The sequence below is a fragment of the Pelodiscus sinensis genome, unplaced genomic scaffold, assembly GCF_049634645.1.
Source record: "Pelodiscus sinensis isolate JC-2024 unplaced genomic scaffold, ASM4963464v1 ctg89, whole genome shotgun sequence".
Lineage (NCBI taxonomy): Eukaryota > Metazoa > Chordata > Testudines > Trionychidae > Pelodiscus > Pelodiscus sinensis.
In genome coordinates, this window is record NW_027465862.1 from 7,725 (window position 1) to 26,129 (window position 18,405).

The 18,405-nt window shown below is 73.0% G+C and overlaps 1 protein-coding gene across 1 annotated transcript in view; it reads right to left on the reverse strand.

Annotated features, from left to right (window-relative positions):
* Positions 1–1,248: 1,248 nt before the first annotated feature.
* LOC102459190 (intraflagellar transport protein 172 homolog) overlaps positions 1,249–18,405 on the reverse strand; it is a 112,651-nt gene continuing 95,494 nt past the window's right edge. The window contains 15 exon segments of the mRNA XM_075915731.1: positions 1,249–1,613; positions 1,616–1,657; positions 2,012–2,068; positions 2,070–2,117; positions 2,119–2,143; positions 2,323–2,432; positions 9,547–9,727; positions 9,840–9,904; positions 10,023–10,116; positions 11,602–11,744; positions 12,062–12,178; positions 12,260–12,395; positions 13,867–13,964; positions 14,810–14,899; positions 14,971–15,115. Of these exon segments, the coding sequence (XP_075771846.1) occupies positions 1,509–1,613; positions 1,616–1,657; positions 2,012–2,068; positions 2,070–2,117; positions 2,119–2,143; positions 2,323–2,432; positions 9,547–9,727; positions 9,840–9,904; positions 10,023–10,116; positions 11,602–11,744; positions 12,062–12,178; positions 12,260–12,395; positions 13,867–13,964; positions 14,810–14,899; positions 14,971–15,115 (1,456 nt within the window). The 3' untranslated portion in view covers positions 1,249–1,508.

Consider the following 18,405-nt stretch of genomic DNA (forward strand, 5'->3'; position numbering starts at 1 on the left):
ACCTGGGGCTGTGCCCTCCCGTTGCCTATAGCGCAGCTGGCGACGCTGAGGGGCAGGCCTGGTACCGGACACGGCGCCGGGGAAGCCGCTGCACAACTCAAGCTCGGTGCCTGCGTGGCCCGGTGTTGCATCTGTCGACTGAGGCACCGGCAAGGTCCACGTGGTCGGTGCCGGTGCTTGCGACAGTGCGGAGACGGACGCCGGTCCCAGGGGGCTAGGTGCCTGGGAAGACAGCAGTGCTGCCGTGGACACCACATGGCTGTAAGAATACGGTACCGGTGCCACCAAACGAGGAGGTGGGAGGGAACTCAGCGCCACCAAGGGTCGGGCATGGCCCGAAGTTGAGCGAGATTGGCGATCCGGCGCCTGAAAGTTGCGACACTGCCGAAGCAATCGGTACTGGACCCAACATGGGCCGGTCCCGACGCACAGAGTGCCCGAGCATGCTGACCATGGTCATGCGGAGACGAAGCCATAGCCAACTCGGCCTCTGGCGAGGGCGACCTCGACCCTTCCGGCTCAACTGACGACGGAGGGGAGGGTGGTGAGGCTAATAAGGTCCCTGTGCTGCCTCAAACGTGTTCCGGCGTGGACGGGCGGTGCGGGGGGCAGGTTCCCCGGGCTATCGAGATCTCCGTGCCGACTGTGGCTCGCCGCAGCCGATGTGCGCACCGGTGAACCGTCCCCGCGGTACCCCGACCAACGTGGTCTTTTTCGAGGGGGATCTTCCACGGACTTCTTCACCCTCTTGGACGCCGGGGAATGAGACCGGTGCCGGGATCTCGACGCGGACACCCGGTGCCGACGAGGAATATCGTGTGTAGATGCCGGCGCGCTGCGCACCGTAGGATGATCCGGTGGCACCGGCTGTAGCACCGTCTCCATGAGGGAAGATTTAGGCAGGAAACTCTCTCCCTTCCCGTGCACGGCTTAAAAGACTTGCAGCTCTTACAGGCAAACTGCGAGATGGCCCTCACCCAGACACTTCAGACAACTGTCGTGAGGGTCGCCTCTGGCATGAATTTCCCGCAGGCAGCGCACGCCTTAAAGCCTTGAGGCCCTGGCATTCCTCACCCCCGAGAGGGGAGAGAAAACAAAAAACCGAACTATCTAACTAAGAGAGACAGAGATGCTCAACGACCGTCACGGGCGGCAAGAAGGAACTGAGGTCGGGCAGCGCCGGCAGGGGTACTTATGCCCTGCCATGGCGGCACCACTCCAGGGGGCGCCCTGCCGGCGCTACGGGTACCGCTAGGGAAAACGCTCCGGAAGACGCGGTGCGCTCACCTACTTCGAATGGACATGAGCAACCACTCAGAGAAGAAAGGAGCCAACTGCACAGCAAAGGGAGAGTGGCAGCAGCCAACCTGCCTGCTCCAGCCTCTGAACACGCGGGTGAGGGACTGAGGGGGCAGCGCAGGCGGCATGGAAGCCCAGCAGGGCCGCTGAGCGACACCCTCTGTCTCCGGTGCCCTGGGCACGCTCCCTACGTGCAACTCCAGGCCAGCTCAAGTAACCTTTCGGAGGGCCCCTTCACCCAGCAGCCGTCCCACTACCGCACTCTGCTTCTTCATGGCCACCAGCTGGGGTCCCACCACTCTGGCCACCTCCACCACTCCGGGGCGGGGCCCAAGAACTTAATGGCCAGCTCAGCAGCCTGCAGGAGAAAAGGCAGCAGTGGTGGAAGTGGGGGGGGGGCTGTCTGGGAGCTCTGATATGGGAAGAAGGGCCCCTCTGAGATGGGGGGCAGGAGCCAGTCCCAAGACTGGGGGGAGGGACACGTCCAGGCCCAAGGCTGGGGTCCAGGCCCTGCCAGGGAGAGAGCTGGGCCCCCGGCCTTGGACTGGGGGGCCTGTCAGAGCCCAACCCAGGCCTGGCCCCAGAGGGTGGTGCCTGCAGCTCATCTCTCCGGGCTCGGTCACCCTGAGGCCCTAGAGACACTTGGGGCTTGGGCAGCGCCTCTCTGCGGTGGGGGAGCCCCTGGGGAGCAGAAGGGGGGGCCAGGCCTTACCTTCAGCCAGCTCTTCTCCACCAGCAGGCTGTTACTGGGATCCTGGACCTTCAGGTAAGCAGTCCACAGCCCTGGCGTATTCCCCAGCCTGCTCCCAGTGCCGGGCCTTGCTCCAGCACGCCCTCCACGCCCCTGCAGGCCCAAGGCAGCGCGAGTCAGTGCTGAGCCGGCCCGGCTGGGAGACAGACGCTTCCCTGCAACGGGCCCATCTGGTGGGTCGCCTGCCCCCAGCCCAGGGAAAGGGGGCAGGGGACTCGGCCAAGTGGCTCTGGATGTCCCTGCAACAGCTCAGCTGAACAGTCTGGGCCCACCTGGTCCCTTTCTTGGCAGCCTCCCTGTCGAACTCCTCCTGCAGGGCCTCCAGGCGGCCGGGGACGTACTCCTTGCAGGTCCGCAGGGCGTCGCTCCACATGCCAGCCTCCTGCACCGCACACAGAACACAGCAGGCAGGGCTTGGCGCCGCCCCCTGGACTTCCAGGCTCTGGCGGGCCGATCCAGGCACCCCCAAGAGCTCCCGATCCATCCCCCACAGCACACACCTGGGGGGGCACCCGCAGCCCCCCGTCCAACCCCCTCCCCCGGCAGCCACACCTGGGGGGGGCACCCGCAGCCCCCGTCCCACCCCCTCCACCGGCAGCCACACCTGGGGGGGCACCCGCAGCCCCCCGTCCTACCCCCCACCCCCGGCAGCCACACCTGGGGGGGCACCCGCAGCCCCCGTCCTACCCCCATCCCCGGCAGCCACACCTGGGGGGCACCCCGCAGCCCCCGTCCTACCCCCCCATCCCCGGCAGCCACACCTCGGGGGGCACCCGCAGCCCCCGTCCAACCCCCACCCTCTGCAGCCACACCTGGGGGGGCACCCGCAGCCCCCGTCCAACCCCCACCCCCGGCCAGCCACACCTGGGGGGGCACCCGCAGCCCCCGTCCTACCCCCTCCACCGGCAGCCACACCTGGGGGGGCACCCGCAGCCCCCGTCCAACCCCCTCCACCGGCAGCCACACCTGGGGGGGCACCCGCAGCCCCCGTCCTACCCCCACCCCCGGCAGCCACACCTGGGGGGGGCACCCGCAGCCCCCGTCCAACCCCCCATCCCCGGCAGCCACACCTGGGGGGGCACCCGCAGCCCCCGTCCAACCCCCATCCCCGGCAGCCACACCTGGGGGGGCACCCGCAGCCCCCGTCCAACCCCCTCCAACCGGCAGCCACACCTGGGGGGGCACCCGCAGCCCCCGTCCAACCCCCTCCACCGGCTAGCCCACACCTGGGGGGGCACCCGCAGCCCCCAGTCAACCCCCACCCCCGGCAGTCACACCTGGGGGGGGCACCCGCAGCCCCCGTCCAACCCCCTCCACCGGCAGCCACACCTGGGGGGGCACCCGCAGCCCCCGTCCAACCCCCTCCACCCGGCAGCCACACCTGGGGGGGCACCCGCAGCCCCCGTCCCTACCCCCACCCTCTGCAGCCACACCTGGGGGGGCACCCGCAGCCCCCGTCCTACCCCCACCCCCGGCAAGCCACACCTGCGGGGGCACCCGCAGCCCCCGTCCAACCCCCACCCCGGCAGCCACACCTGGGGGGGCACCCGCAGCCCCCGTCCTACCCCCACCCCCGGCAGTCACACCTGCGGGGGCACCCGCAGCCCCCGTCCTACCCCCACCCCAGGCAGCGCACACCTGGGGGGGCACCCGCAGCCCCCGTCCTACCCCCATACCCTGCAGCCACACCTGGTGGGGCACCCGCAGCCCCCGTCCTACCCCCACCCCCGGCAGCCACACCTGGGGGGGCACCCGCAGCCCCCGTCCTACCCCCACCCACCCGGCAGCCACACCTGGGGGGGCACCCGCAGCCCCCGTCCTACCCCCACCCCCGGCAGCCACACCTGGGGGGGCACCCGCAGCCCCCGTCCTACCCCCACCCTCTGCAGCCACACCTGGGGGGGCACCCGCAGCCCCCGTCCTACCCCCACCCCCGGCAGCCACACCTGGGGGGGCACCCGCAGCCCCCCGTCCTACCCCCTCCACCGGCAGCCACACCTGGGGGGGCACCCGCAGCCCCCCGTCCTACCCCCACCACCGGCAGCCACCCTGGGGGGGCACCCCGCAGCCCCCGTCCTACCCCCACCCCCCGGCAGCCAACACCTGGGGGGGGCACCCGCAGCCCCCGTCCAACCCCCTCCACCGGCAGCCACACCTGGGGGGGCACCCGCAGCCCCCGTCCTACCCCCACCCACGGCAGCCACACCTGGGGGGGGCACCCGCAGCCCCCCGTCCAACCCCCACCCCTCTGCAGCCACACCTGGGGGGGCACCCGCAGCCCCCGTCCAACCCCCACCCCCCTCGGCAGCTACACCTGGGGGGGCACCCGCAGCCCCCATCCTACCCCCACCCCCGGCAGCCACACCTGGGGGGGCACCCGCAGCCCCCCGTCCAACCCCCCGACCCCCGGCAGTCACACCTGGGGGGGCACCCGCAGCCCCCGTCCTACCCCCCTCCACCGGCAGCCAGACCTGGGGGGGTACCCGCAGCCCCCGTCCAACCCCCACCCTCTGCAGCCACACCTGGGGGGGCACCCGCAGCCCCCGTCCTACCCCCACCCCCGGCAGCCAGACCTGGGGGGTACCCCGCAGCCCCCGTCCAACCCCCACCCTCTGCAGCCACACCTGGGGGGGCACCCGCAGCCCCCGTCCTACCCCCACCCCCGCAGCCACACCTCGGGGGGCACCCGCAGCCCCCGTCCAACCCCCTCCACCGGCAGCCACACCTGGGGGGGCACCCGCAGCCCCCGTCCAACCCCCACCCCCGGCAGCCACACCTTGGGGGGGGCACCCGCAGCCCCCGTCCTACCCCCTTCCACCGGCAGCCACACCTGGGGGGGCACCCGCAGCCCCCGTCCTACCCCCCACCCCCGGCAGTCACACCTGGGGGGGCACCCGCAGCCCCCGTCCTACCCCCATCCCCGGCAGCCACACCTGGGGGGGCACCCCGCAGCCCCCGTCCTACCCCCATCCCCGGCAGTCACACCTGGGGGGGCACCCGCAGCCCCCGTCCTACCCCCATCCCCGGCAGCAACACCTGGGGGGGCACCCGCAGCCCCCGTCCTACCCCCATCCCCGGCAGCCACACCTGGGGGGGCACCCGCAGCCCCCGTCCAACCCCCTCCACCGGCAGCCACACCTGGGGGGGGCACCGCCAGCCCCCCGTCCTACCCCATCCCCGGCAGCCACACCTGGGGGGGCACCGCAGCCCCCGTCCTACCCCCCACCCTCTGCAGCCCACACCTGGGGGGGCACCCGCAGCCCCCGTCCTACCCTCTTCACCGGCAGCCACACCCGGGGGGGCACCCGCAGCCCCCGTCCTACCCCCACCCCCCGGCAGCCACACCTGGGGGGCACCCGCAGCCCCGTCCTACCCCCACCCCCAGCAGCCACACCTGGGGGGGCACCCGCAGCCCCCCGTCCTACCCCCCTCCACCGGCAGCCACACCTGGGGGGGCACCCAGCAGCTCCCATCCAACCCTCACCCCCGGCAGCTACACCTGGGGGGGCACCCGCAGCCCCCGTCCTACCCCCCACCCCCGGCAGTCACACCTGGGGGGGCACCCGCAGCCCCCGTCCTACCCCCACCCCCAGCAGCCACACCTGGGGGGGCACCCGCAGCCCCCGTCCTACCCCCTCCACCGGCAGCCACACCTGGGGGGGCACCCGCAGCTCCCATCCAACCCTCACCCCCGGCAGCTACACCTGGGGGGGCACCCGCAGCCCCCGTCCTACCCCCCATCCCCGGCAGTCATACCTGGGGGGGGCACCCGCAGCCCCCATCCTACCCCCACCCCCGGCAGTCACACCTGGGGGGGGACCCGCAGCCCCCGTCCTACCCCCACCCCCGGCAGCCACACCTGGGGGGGGCACCCGCAGCCCCCGTCCTACCCCCATCCCCGGCAGCCACACCTGGGGGGGCACCCGCAGCCCCCGTCCTACCCCCCACCCCCGGCAGTCACACCTGGGGGGGCACCGCAGTCCCCGTCCAACCCCCACCCCCGGCAGCCACACCTGGGGGGGGCACCCGCAGCCCCGTCCAACCCCCACCCTCTGCAGCCACACCTGGGGGGGCACCCGCAGCGCCCGTCCTACCCCCACCCCCGGCAGTCACACCTGGGGGGGCACCCGCAGCCCCCGTCCTACCCCCACCCCCGGCAGCCACACCTGGGGGGGCACCCGCAGCGCCCGTCCTACCCCCACCCCCGGCAGCCACACCTGGGGGGGCACCCGCAGCCCCCGTCCTACCCCCACCCCCCGGCAGCCACACCTGGGGGGGCACCCGCAGTCCCCGTCCAACCCCCCACCCCCGGCAGCCACACCTGGGGGGGCACCCGCAGCCCCCGTCCAACCCCCACCCCCGGCAGCCACACCTGGGGGGGCACCCGCAGCCCCCGTCCTACCCCCATCCCCGGCAGTCACACCTGGGGGGGGCACCCGCAGCCCCCGTCCTACCCCTCCACCGGCAGCCACACCTGGGGGGCACCCGCAGCCCCCGTCCTACCCCCACCCCCGGCAGCCACACCCGGGGGGGCACCCGCAGCCCCCGTCCAACCCCCACCCTCCGCAGCCACACCTGGGGGGGCACCCGCAGCCCCCGTCCTACCCCCTCCACCGGCAGCCACACCTGGGGGGGCACTCGCAGCCCCCGTCCTACCCCCACCCTCTGCAGCCACACCTGGGGGGGCACCCGCAGCCCCCGTCCTACCCCCCATCCCCGGCAGCCACACCTGGGGGAGCACCCGCAGCCCCCGTCCAACCCCCACCCCTGGCAGCCACACCTGGGGGGGCACCCGCAGCCCCCGTCCAACCCCCACCACCGGCAGCCACACCTGGGGGGGGCACCCGCAGCCCCCGTCCTACCCCCACCCCCGGCAGTCACACCTGGGGGGGCACCCGCAGCCCCCGTCCTACCCCCCACCCCCGGCAGCCACACCTGGGGGGGCACCCGCAGCCCCCGTCCTACCCCCACCCTCTGCAGCCACACCTGGGGGGGCACCCGCAGCCCCCGTCCTACCCCCACCCCCGGCAGTCACACCTGGGGGGGCACCCGCAGCCCCCGTCCTACCCCCACCCTCTGCAGCCACACCTGGGGGGGCACCCGCAGCCCCCGTCCTACCCCCATCCCCGGCAGCCACACCTGGGGGGGCACCCGCAGCCCCCGTCCTACCCCCTCCACCGGCAGCCCCACACCTGGGGGGGCACCCGCAGCCCCCGTCCAACCCCCACCCCCGGCAGCCACACCTGGGGGGGCACCCGCAGCCCCCGTCCTACCCCCCTCCACCGGCAGCCACACCTGGGGGGGCACCCGCAGCCCCCCGTCCTACCCCCATCCCCGGCAGCCACACCTGGGGGGGCACCCGCAGCCCCCGTCCAACCCCCCACCCCCGGCAGCCACACCTGGGGGGGCACCCGCAGCCCCCGTCCTACCCCCATCCCCGGCAGCCACACCTGGGGGGGCACCCGCAGCCCCCGTCCAACCCCCACCCCCGGCAGCCACACCTGGGGGGGCACCCGCAGCCCCCGTCCTACCCCCACCCCCGGCAGTCACACCTGGGGGGGCACCCGCAGCCCCCGTCCTACCCCCTCCACCGGCAGCCACACCTGGGGGGGCACCCGCAGCCCCCGTCCAACCCCCACCCCCGGCAGCCACACCTGGGGGGGCACCCGCAGCCCCCGTCCAACCCCCACCCCCGGCAGCCACACCTGGGGGGGCACCCGCAGCCCCCGTCCTACCCCCTCCACCGGCAGCCACACCTGGGGGGGCACCCGCAGCCCCCGTCCTACCCCCATCCCCGGCAGCCACACCTGGGGGGGCACCCGCAGTCCCCGTCCTACCCCCACCCCCGGCAGCCACACCTGGGGGGGGCACCCGCAGCCCCCGTCCTACCCCCACCCCCGGCAGCCACATCTGGCGGGGCACCCGCAGCCCCCGTCCTAACCCCCATCCCCGGCAGCCACACCTGGGGGGGCACCCGCAGCCCCCGTCCTACCCCCACCCCCGGCAGTCACACCTGGGGGGGCACCCGCAGTCCCCGTCCAACCCCCACCCCCGGCAGCCACACCTGGGGGGGGCACCCGCAGCCCCCGTCCAACCCCCTCCACCGGCAGTCACACCTGGGGGGGCACCCGCAGCCCCCGTCCTACCCCCATCCCCGGCAGCCACACCTGGGGGGGCACCCGCAGCTCCCATCCAACCCCCACCCCCGGCAGCCACACCTGGGGGGGCACCCGCAGCCCCCGTCCTACCCCCATCCCCGGCAGCCACACCTGGGGGGGCACCCGCAGCTCCCATCCAACCCCCACCCCCGGCAGCCACACCTGGGGGGGCACCCGCAGTCCCCGTCCTACCCCCACCCCCGGCAGCCACACCTGGGGGGGCACCCGCAGCCCCCGTCCTACCCCCACCCCCGGCAGCCACACCTGGGGGGGCACCCGCAGTCCCCGTCCAACCCCCACTCCCGGCAGCCACACCTGGGGGGGCACCCGCAGCCCCCGTCCAACCCCCACCCCCGGCAGTCACACCTGGGGGGGCACCCGCAGCCCCCGTCCAACCCCCACCCCCAGCAGCCACACCTGGGGGGGCACCCGCAGCCCCCGTCCTACCCCCACCCCCGGCAGTCACACCTGGGGGGGCACCCGCAGCCCCCGTCCAACCCCCACTCCCGGCAGCCACACCTGGGGGGGCACCCGCAGCCCCCGTCCAACCCCCACCCCCGGCAGCCACACCTGGGGGGGCACCCGCAGCCCCCGTCCTACCCCCACCCCCGGCAGTCACACCTGGGGGGGCACCCGCAGCCCCCGTCCAACCCCCACCCCCGGCAGCCACACCTGGGGGGGCACCCGCAGCCCCCGTCCTACCCCCACCCCCGGCAGCTACACCTGGGGGGGCACCCGCAGCCCCCGTCCAACCCCCACCCTCTGCAGCCACACCTGGGGGGGCACCCGCAGCCCCCGTCCTACCCCCACCCCCGGCAGCCACACCTGGGGGGGCACCCGCAGCCCCCGTCCAACCCCCACCCCCGGCAGTCACACCTGGGGGGGCACCCGCAGCCCCCGTCCTACCCCCACCCCCGGCAGTCACACCTGGGGGGGCACCCGCAGCCCCCGTCCTACCCCCTCCACCGGCAGCCACACCTGGGGGGGGCACCCGCAGCCCCCGTCCTACCCCCACCCCCCGGCAGTCACACCTGGGGGGGGCACCCGCAGCCCCCGTCCTACCCCCACCCCCGGCAGCCAGACCTGGGGGGGCACCCGCAGCCCCCGTCCTACCCCCACCCCCGGCAGCCACACCTGGGGGGGCACCCGCAGTCCCCGTCCAACCCTCCCCAGTACCCCACAGCCACGCCCGGGTTCTGGGTATCAGGCTCAGACACTGAGCTCTTGAGGGGACAAGGGGGTCTCAGCCCATGGAGGGGTCTCTCCCCAGACAACGAGCTCCGTGGGAGGGAACCGGACACTGAGCTATGGCGGGCGACGGCCACCGGCTGCACCCACCTTGTAATATTTCACGGCCAGCTCTGGCCGCTGGGCCCGCAGGAGAAAGGCCTCGGCTTTCTGGAATTCTTTCTGCTCGAAGGCAAAGCGAGCCTGCCCCACGAGCACGTCGGCCACGCTGTCCGGGTCGTGGGCCTCGGCCACGCGCTGGGCAGCATCCCAGTTCTGGTTGTGGACAAACCTGGGGAGCCAATGCCACATGCAAGCCTGGGCCAGCGGATGGGGGGCGGGGGAGAGGCGGGGGCCAGGCAGGGGAGCACGGCCCTGGGATTGCCCCTGCTGCGGGCACTCACATTAGCACTGCTTCCTTGGGCTTCCCAGCTTTAACGAACTCCGCTTCCGCCTCTTCAAACTTGCCCTAGGACAGAGAGCGGGCTGCTTAGGCACCGCTGTGGGCCCGGGCTTCCCCCGAGCTGCCCCAGGGGCTCCGGCTGCGGCCTGGCGCAGCCCCAGCGGCCACAGGGCCCCGGCCATACCTCGTCCTCCAGGAACATGGCGTACTTGAGGTGGATCTCGGGCGTCTTCTGCTTCAGCGACAGCCGGGCCAGTTCAAAGGCAAAGTCGAAGACGCTGTGACCAGAGGAAAGGGACAGGTCCTGGCCGTGTCCCCGCGTGGAGCAGAGCCCGGCCGTGTCCCCGCGTGGAGCAGAGCCCGGCCGTGTCCCCGCGTGGAGCGGAGCCCGGCCTTGTCCCCCGTGTGGAGCAAAGCCCGGCCGTGTCCCCGCGTGGAGCGGAGCCCGGCCACGTCCCCGCGTGGAGCAGAGCCCCGCCGTGTCCCCGCGTGGAGCGGAGCCCGGCCACGTCCCCGCGTGGAGCAAAGCCCGGCCGTGTCCCCGCGTGGAGCGGAGCCCGGCCACGTCCCCGCGTGGAGCAGAGCCCGGCCACGTCCCCGTGTGGAGCAGAGCCCGGCCACGTCCCCGCGTGGAGCAGAGCCCGGCCATGTCCCCGCGTGGAGCAGAGCCCGGCCGCGCGCCCCCCCCGCGTGGAGCAGAGCCCGGCCACGTCCCCGCGTGGAGCAGAGCCCGGCCACGTCCCCGCGTGGAGCAGAGCCCGGCCACGTCCCCGCGTGGAGCAGAGCCCGGCCCTGTCCCCGCGTGGAGCAGAGCCCGGCCCTGTCCCCGCGTGGAGCAGAGCCCGGCCACGTCCCCGCGTGGAGCAGAGCCCGGCCCTGTCCCCGCGTGGAGCAGAGCCCGGCCCTGTCCCCGCGTGGAGCAGAGCCCGGCCACGTCCCCGCGTGGAGCAGAGCCCGGCCATTTCCCCGCGTGGAGCAGAGCCCGGCCGCGCGCCCCCCCGCGTGGAGCAGAGCCCGGCCACGTCCCCGTGTGGAGCAGAGCCTGGCCACGTCCCCGCGTGGAGCAGAGCCCGGCCACGTCCCCGCGTGGAGCAGAGCCCGGCCCTGTCCCCGCGTGGAGCAGAGCCCGGCCGTGTCCCCGCGTGGAGCAGAGCCCGGCCGTGTCCCCGCGTGGAGCAGAGCCCGGCCACGTCCCCGCGTGGAGCAGAGCCCGGCCACGTCCCCGCGTGGAGCAGAGCCCGGCCGTGTCCCCGCGTGGAGCAGAGCCCGGCCCTGTCCCCGCGTGGAGCAGAGCCCGGCCCTGTCCCCGCGTGGAGCAGAGCCCGGCCGTGTCCCCGCGTGGAGCAGAGCCCGGCCCTGTCCCCGCGTGGAGCAGAGCCCGGCCCTGTCCCCGCGTGGAGCAGAGCCCCGCCGTGTCCCACGGGAGGAAAGGGGAGGGCAGGGCAGGGACTGGCCCGCAGAACCCGGCAGCGTATGGGGAGCACTCAGCAAGGGGGTGGCCATGGCGAGAGGGCAGGTGCTGCGGTTGCAACAGGAGATGGCCCCAGCGGGTGTCAGCCTGTGGTGCTGCAGGTGACTTGGCCCATGATCCCCCCCTTGGAGGGGGACGCTCTGCACAGCCGGACAGGCCAGGAAAAGCTCCTTGCCAGCCCCCCGGGCATGGGCAGCGCTGCACTTGATCGCCGTGGGACGCAGAGGGAGCCGCCGGCTGGGCACGAGGGGCGCTCCGCAGCCTGGCGTTGCTCCTCGCCCAGCTCACTCACCCGCTGTCTGCCGCTTGGTCAATGGCCATTTCCAGGAGCCCAAACTTGTTGAGGAGTTTCACGGCCGCTTCCCCTCCCAGGCTCTTTGCCCACAGATAGGCCACATGCTTGTAGGAATTGGCCCCCCCGTGGGCCTTGGCTACCTGTCCAAAGCAAACAGAGCTGAAGGAGCAGCCGAATCCTCCCGGGGCTCCTTGGCTCCGCAACGCAGCCTGCTGCGGAGTCCCCTCGCCACGTAGAGCCTCCTCGTGGGGGGAGGGCGGGGCCTCCTCAGCGCCGCTCAGCCCAGAGGGCGGAGACGTGAACCCCGTCGTGCAGTGCTGCACCCTGGCCCACGCGCCTCCTTCACCCCACACTGGGCGTACGCAGGCTCGGAGCAGTGCATGCTGGGACTAGCAGCGCCGTGAGTCCTGGGACCCACCGATCCATGGCCTGCGCTCACTGCCCCAGAGCTAGTTACCCTGTACGCTTCCTCCCACATGCCATTCACTCTGTACATGTTCACGGTGGCCTTCCAGTCCTTGGCCTCCAGGTAGTGGTACTCAGCCTCCTGCCAGCGGCGCTCTGTCTCCAGCTCCTGAAACGGGAGGTCGTGGTAAGAACGAGCCAGGAGCCCTGCCCCGGGCGGCCGAGCTGCGCCCATTGACAAAGCTTTTACCTTGCCCAGGTGCAGGTGTGTGTCACTCAGCAGGTCCCTGTGGTATTTTGCTACCAGGCGAATCATCTCATCGTACATCTTACACTTCTTGTACATGGTGATGGCCAGGTCAGGCTCCTCCACGGTGACATAGAGCCTGAGAACACAAGCATGGAAACGCTGCGACCATCCCTGGGCCAGGCCTAGACACGGGCGCAGCCTGTACCACGGGTGGGCCAGCCCTAGACACACGTGCAGCCTGTACCACCGGTGGGTCAGCCCTAGACACAGGCGCAGCCTGTACCACCGGTGGGCCAGTCCTAGACACGGGCACAGCCTGTACCACCGGTGGGCCAGTCCTAGACACGGGCACAGCCTGTACCACCGGTGGGCCAGCCCTAGACACGGGCACAGCCTGTACCACGGGTAGGCCAGCCCTAGACACAGGCGCAGCCTGCACCACCGGTGGGCCAGCCCTAGACACAGGCGCAGCCTGTACCACCGGTGGGCCAGCCCTAGACACGGGCACAGCCTGTACCACGGGTAGGCCAGTCCTAGACACGGGCGCAGCCTGTACCACCGGTGGGCCAGGCCTAGACACGGGCACAGCCTGTACCACCGGTGGGCCAGCCCTAGACACGGGCACAGCCTGTACCACCGGTGGGCCAGGCCTAGACACGGGCGCAGCCTGTACCACCGGTGGGCCAGGCCTAGACACGGGCACAGCCTGTACCACCGGCGGGCCAGTCCTAGACACGGGCGCAGCCTGTACCACCGGTGGGCCAGGCCTAGACACGGGCACAGCCTGTACCACCGGTGGGCCAGGCCTAGACACGGGGGCAGCCTCTACCACCGGTGGGCCAGGCCTAGACACGGGCGCAGCCTGTACCACCGGTGGGCCAGGCCCAGGACACGGGCGCAGCCTGTACCACCGGTGGGCCAGGCCTAGACACGGGCGCAGCCTGTACCACCGGTGGGCCAGGCCTAGACACGGGCGCAGCCTGTACCACCGGTGGGCCAGTCCTAGACACGGGCGCAGCCCTGTACCACCGGTGGGCCAGTCCTAGACACGGGCGCAGCCTGTACCACCGGTGGGCCAGGCCCAGGACACAGGCGCAGCATGTACCACCGCTAGGCCAGACCCAGGACACAGGCGCAGCCTGTACCACCCAGCGGGCCAGGCCCAGGACACAGTTGGCCAGGGCTAGAGAGATATGTGAGACGGCCCAAGGGCCCTCCATTCTGGATGCAGTGACATGTGACTTCCAGGTGTTTCTCAGGGGCGGCCCTAGACTAGCTGCCGGTAATTGGCGCCCCGGTGAAGCATGCAATCGGCGCCCCACCTCCAAACCCCTCAACGATATTGCGCCACCGTTCGGCGCCCCATTTAACGTGGCGCCCTGGGCGACCGCCTAGTTCGCCTGTATGGATGGGCCGCCCCGGTGTGTCTAGTCCCCTCCCTCAGTCCCAGAAAGAGCTTCTGTCCTCCTGCCCTCTCCCCATTCCCCAGCAAGACCCCTTGGCAGTTGTGCTGGGAACCGGGCTCTGGAGAGGCTGCGCTTTCTCCACACCCCCCGGGGCTGTAAGCGAGGCCTAGCCCCCAGCCCTGGCGTCCAGCAGACACTCACCTCTCTGCTTCTTTGTATTTGCCCTGCTTTTCCAGCTCCTGAGCCTGGCTGGTGTAGAGCACGGACACCTCTTCCTGCCTCATGCACTGGGTCGCCAGCTGCAGGGAGGCACAGGCGGAAGGGGGGTTGGGGAGATCCCAGCCCCCCCGCGCCGGGTGTGTGGCGGGTTCAGCTCTGAAGCCCTAGGCACCCACTTGGCAGTCTGACACGGCCAGTCTCCATTTGGACGGCTTGGGAGCAGAGCCCGGGGCCCACTGCATACCCTGGGTGCTTGGCTACCCAGCTCACAAGCGCCCTGCGGGGAAGGGCCGCTCTCCAGGCCAGAGGCGGACAGAGCAGTGACCTGGCCTGGTTTGGCCCCCTTCAATGACCCCTGGGAACGGCACCAGGGCCTCCTGGGATGGAGGCGAGGAGCAGGGCCCGGGAGACCCGGCTGCTGGGGTGCGCACGGTTAGCGAAGGGGTCTTGGCCCAGGCTGATGGACAGCCTTGCCGGGACTCCTAGCCCCTCCCCGCGTGCTATGGGGAAAGGCGCACGCGGCTGTACCCAAGCGGTAACTGTGTGGCAGCCAGGCCGGAGCCCTCGTGAGTGGCCGAGTCACGGAGCCGTCTAGGCCCACCAGCGAGTGCCTGGGCAAGTCACAATGCTCCCCGGCAGCGTTCTGTGCCATGCCGCCCATTAACCCTTCGTCTGCCACGGGAAACACGGTGCCGTACCCGGCACTCGCCAGCGGGTCTACGAGTGACAAGTCACAAAGCCATTTCGGGATCTCGCCTTCGCGTGCAACTCACAAAGGGCTGAGCCAAGACCTGACCTGGAGGCCGCTGCATCCCCCCGGCCGCTCGAGCAGCCTCCACTGGGACAAGATTCCCCTTTTTCTCTGCCCGTTAAGAGAGAAGGGAGCGAATCGGCCCTGGGTCGCCTGTCCCTCGCCAGCACCCACCTTGTGTGCCTGCTCCCAGAGCCCGGCCTGCGTGTACATGTCAATGGCGTCCTTGGCCCGCTCCCCTTTCAAGTACAGCCCCTCTGCAATCTGTGGGCGAGAGAGAGCTGTGAGGGGGCCGGGCCACGTGGGGCTGGGAGCGGGGGGACCTGGCGCCTCACCTGGTACTCCTGCAGGGCTGCGTAGTGCTGGGCGATCCTGGGGTAGAACTTAGCTGCTGTCCTTTGGTCTTGGGAATCCAGGATGTAAATGGCCTTCTTCCACTGCCGGGCCCCGAGCGCTGCCTCAACGGCCTTGACGGAGCACCTGGGGCAGAGGGGCAGCGCCTCAGCAGCCCGCCCTGGGGACACGCGGACGAGGCCCTGCAGAGCGCGCCGCCTCAGAGAGCACAGCTAGCAGGGGGGAGATGAGCAGAGAAACCCCTCCCGCCCACAAACGCTCAGCACCAAATAACCGTGTCAGGCTCAAAGGCGCCACAGGACGGCTCCTTGTTCTTGCTGAGACAGACTCACACGGCTCCCCAGCGCAGACACCGCTCGCTGCAGCACAAGAGGGCACAAAGCGCCCCAGGCAGGGACTGCCGAGGGCTCTGGGCACCGGTCAGCCGGGGGGAGGGAAGGGAGCCGGGATTCTCAAGGGCTCTGGGCACCCGCCGAGCCGGGGGGAGGGAAGGGAGCCGGGATTCCCAAGGGATCTGGGCACCCGCCGAGCCGGGGGGAGGGAAGGGAGCCGGGATTCCCAAGGGCTCTGGGCATCGGCCGAGCCGGGGGGAGGAAAGGGAGCCAGGATTCCCAAGGGCTCTGGGCATCGGCCGAGCTGGGAGGGAGGGAAGGGAGCCGGGATTCCCAAGGGCTCTGGGCATCGGCTGAGCTGGGAGGGAGGGAAGGGAGCCGGGATTCCCAAGGGCTCTGGGCACCGGCCGAGCCGGGGGGAGGAAAGGGAGCCGGAGTTCCCGAGGGCTCTGGGCACCGGCCGAGCCGGGGGGAGGGAAGGGAGCCGGAGTTCCCGAGGGCTCTGGGCACCGGCCGAGCCGGGGGGAGGGAAGGGAGCCGGGGTTCCCGAGGGCTCTGGGCACCGGCCGAGCCGGGGGGAGGGAAGGGAGCCGGGGTTCCCGAGGGCTCTGGGCACCGGCCGAGCCGGGGGGAGGGAAGGGAGCCGGGGCCGGAGTTCCCGAGGGCTCTGGGCACCGGCCGAGCCGGGAGGGAGGGAAGGGAGCTGGGGCCGGGGTTCCCGAGGGCTCTGGGCACCGGCCGAGCCGGGAGGGAGGGAAGGGAGCCGGGGCTGGAGTTCCCGAGGGCTCTGGGCATCGGCCGAGCCGGGGGGAGGGAAGGGAGCCGGAGTTCCCGAGGGCTCTGGGCACCGGCCGAGCCGGGGGGAGGGAAGGGAGCCGGGGTTCCCGAGGGCTCTGGGCACCGGCCGAGCCGGGGGGAGGGAAGGGAGCCGGGGTTCCCGAGGGCTCTGGGCACCGGCCGAGCCGGGGGGAGGGAAGGGAGCCGGGGCCGGAGTTCCCGAGGGCTCTGGGCACCGGCCGAGCCGGGAGGGAGGGAAGGGAGCTGGGGCCGGGGTTCCCGAGGGCTCTGGGCACCGGCCGAGCCGGGAGGGAGGAAAGGGAGCCGGGGCCGGGGTTCCCGAGGGCTCTGGGCATCGGCCGAGCCGGGGGGAAGGAAAGGGAGCCGGGATTCCCAAGGGCTCTGGGCACCGGCCGAGCCGGGGGGAGGAAAGGGAGCCGGGATTCCCAAGGGCTCTGGGCACCGGCCGAGCCGGGGGGAGGGAAGGGAGCCGGAGTTCCCGAGGGCTCTGGGCATCGGCCGAGCCGGGGGGAGGGAAGGGAGCCGGGATTCCCAAGGGCTCTGGGCACCGGCCGAGCCGGGGGGGAGGGAAGGGAGCCGGGGTTCCCGAGGGCTCTGGGCATCGGCCGAGCCGGGGGGAGGGAAGGGAGCCGGGATTCCCAAGGGCTCTGGGCACCGGCCGAGCCGGGGGGGAGGGAAGGGAGCCGGGGTTCCCGAGGGCTCTGGGCATCGGCCGAGCCGGGGGGAGGGAAGGGAGCCGGAGTTCCCGAGGGCTCTGGGCACCGGCCGAGCCGGGGGGAGGGAAGGGAGCCGGGGCCGGAGTTCCCGAGGGCTCTGGGCATCGGCCGAGCCGGGGGGAGGGAAGGGAGCCGGAGTTCCCGAGGGCTCTGGGCACCGGCCGAGCCGGGGGGAGGGAAGGGAGCCGGGGTTCCCGAGGGCTCTGGGCACCGGCCGAGCCGGGGGGAGGGAAGGGAGCCGGGGTTCCCGAGGGCTCTGGGCACCGGCCGAGCCGGGGGGAGGGAAGGGAGCCGGGGCCGGAGTTCCCGAGGGCTCTGGGCACCGGCCGAGCCGGGAGGGAGGGAAGGGAGCTGGGGCCGGGGTTCCCGAGGGCTCTGGGCACCGGCCGAGCCGGGAGGGAGGAAAGGGAGCCGGGGCCGGGGTTCCCGAGGGCTCTGGGCATCGGCCGAGCCGGGGGGAAGGAAAGGGAGCCGGGATTCCCAAGGGCTCTGGGCACCGGCCGAGCCGGGGGGAGGAAAGGGAGCCGGGATTCCCAAGGGCTCTGGGCACCGGCCGAGCCGGGGGGAGGGAAGGGAGCCGGAGTTCCCGAGGGCTCTGGGCATCGGCCGAGCCGGGGGGAGGGAAGGGAGCCGGGATTCCCAAGGGCTCTGGGCACCGGCCGAGCCGGGGGGGAGGGAAGGGAGCCGGGGTTCCCGAGGGCTCTGGGCATCGGCCGAGCCGGGGGGAGGGAAGGGAGCCGGGATTCCCAAGGGCTCTGGGCACCGGCCGAGCCGGGGGGGAGGGAAGGGAGCCGGGGTTCCCGAGGGCTCTGGGCATCGGCCGAGCCGGGGGGAGGGAAGGGAGCCGGGGCCGGAGTTCCCGAGGGCTCTGGGCACCGGCCGAGCCGGGGGGAGGGAAGGGAGCCGGGGCCGGAGTTCCCGAGAGCTCTGGGCATCGGCCGAGCCGGGAGGGAGGGAAGGGAGCCGGGGCCGGGGTTCCCGAGGGCTCTGGGCACCGGCCGAGCCGGGAGGGAGGGAAGGGAGCTGGGGCCGGAGTTCCCGAGGGCTCTGGGCACCGGCAGAGCCGGGAGGGAGGGAAGGGAGCCGGGGCCGGGGTTCCCGAGGGCTCTGGGCACCGGTCGAGCCGGAAGGGAGCCGGGGCCGGGGTTCCCGAGGGCTCTGGGCACCGGTCGAGCCGGGAGGGAGGGAAGGGAGCCGGAGTTCCCGAGGGCTCTGGGCATCGGCCGAGCCGGGGGGAGGGAAGGGAGCTGGGGCCGGAGTTCCCGAGGGCTCTGGGCACCGGCTGAGCCGGGGGGAGGGAAGGGAGCCGGGGCCGGGGTTCCCGAGGGCTCTGGGCACCGGCCGAGCCGGGGGGAGGGAAGGGAGCCGGGGCCGGAGTTCCCGAGGGCTCTGGGCATCGGCCGAGCCGGGAGGGAGGGAAGGGAGCCGGGGCCGGGGTTCCCGAGGGCTCTGCGCACCCGCCGAGCCGGGAGGGAGGGAAGGGAGCCGGGGCCGGGGTTCCCGAGGGCTCTGGGCATCGGCCGAGCCGGGAGGGAGGGAAGGGAGCCGGGGCCGGGGTTCCCGAGGGCTC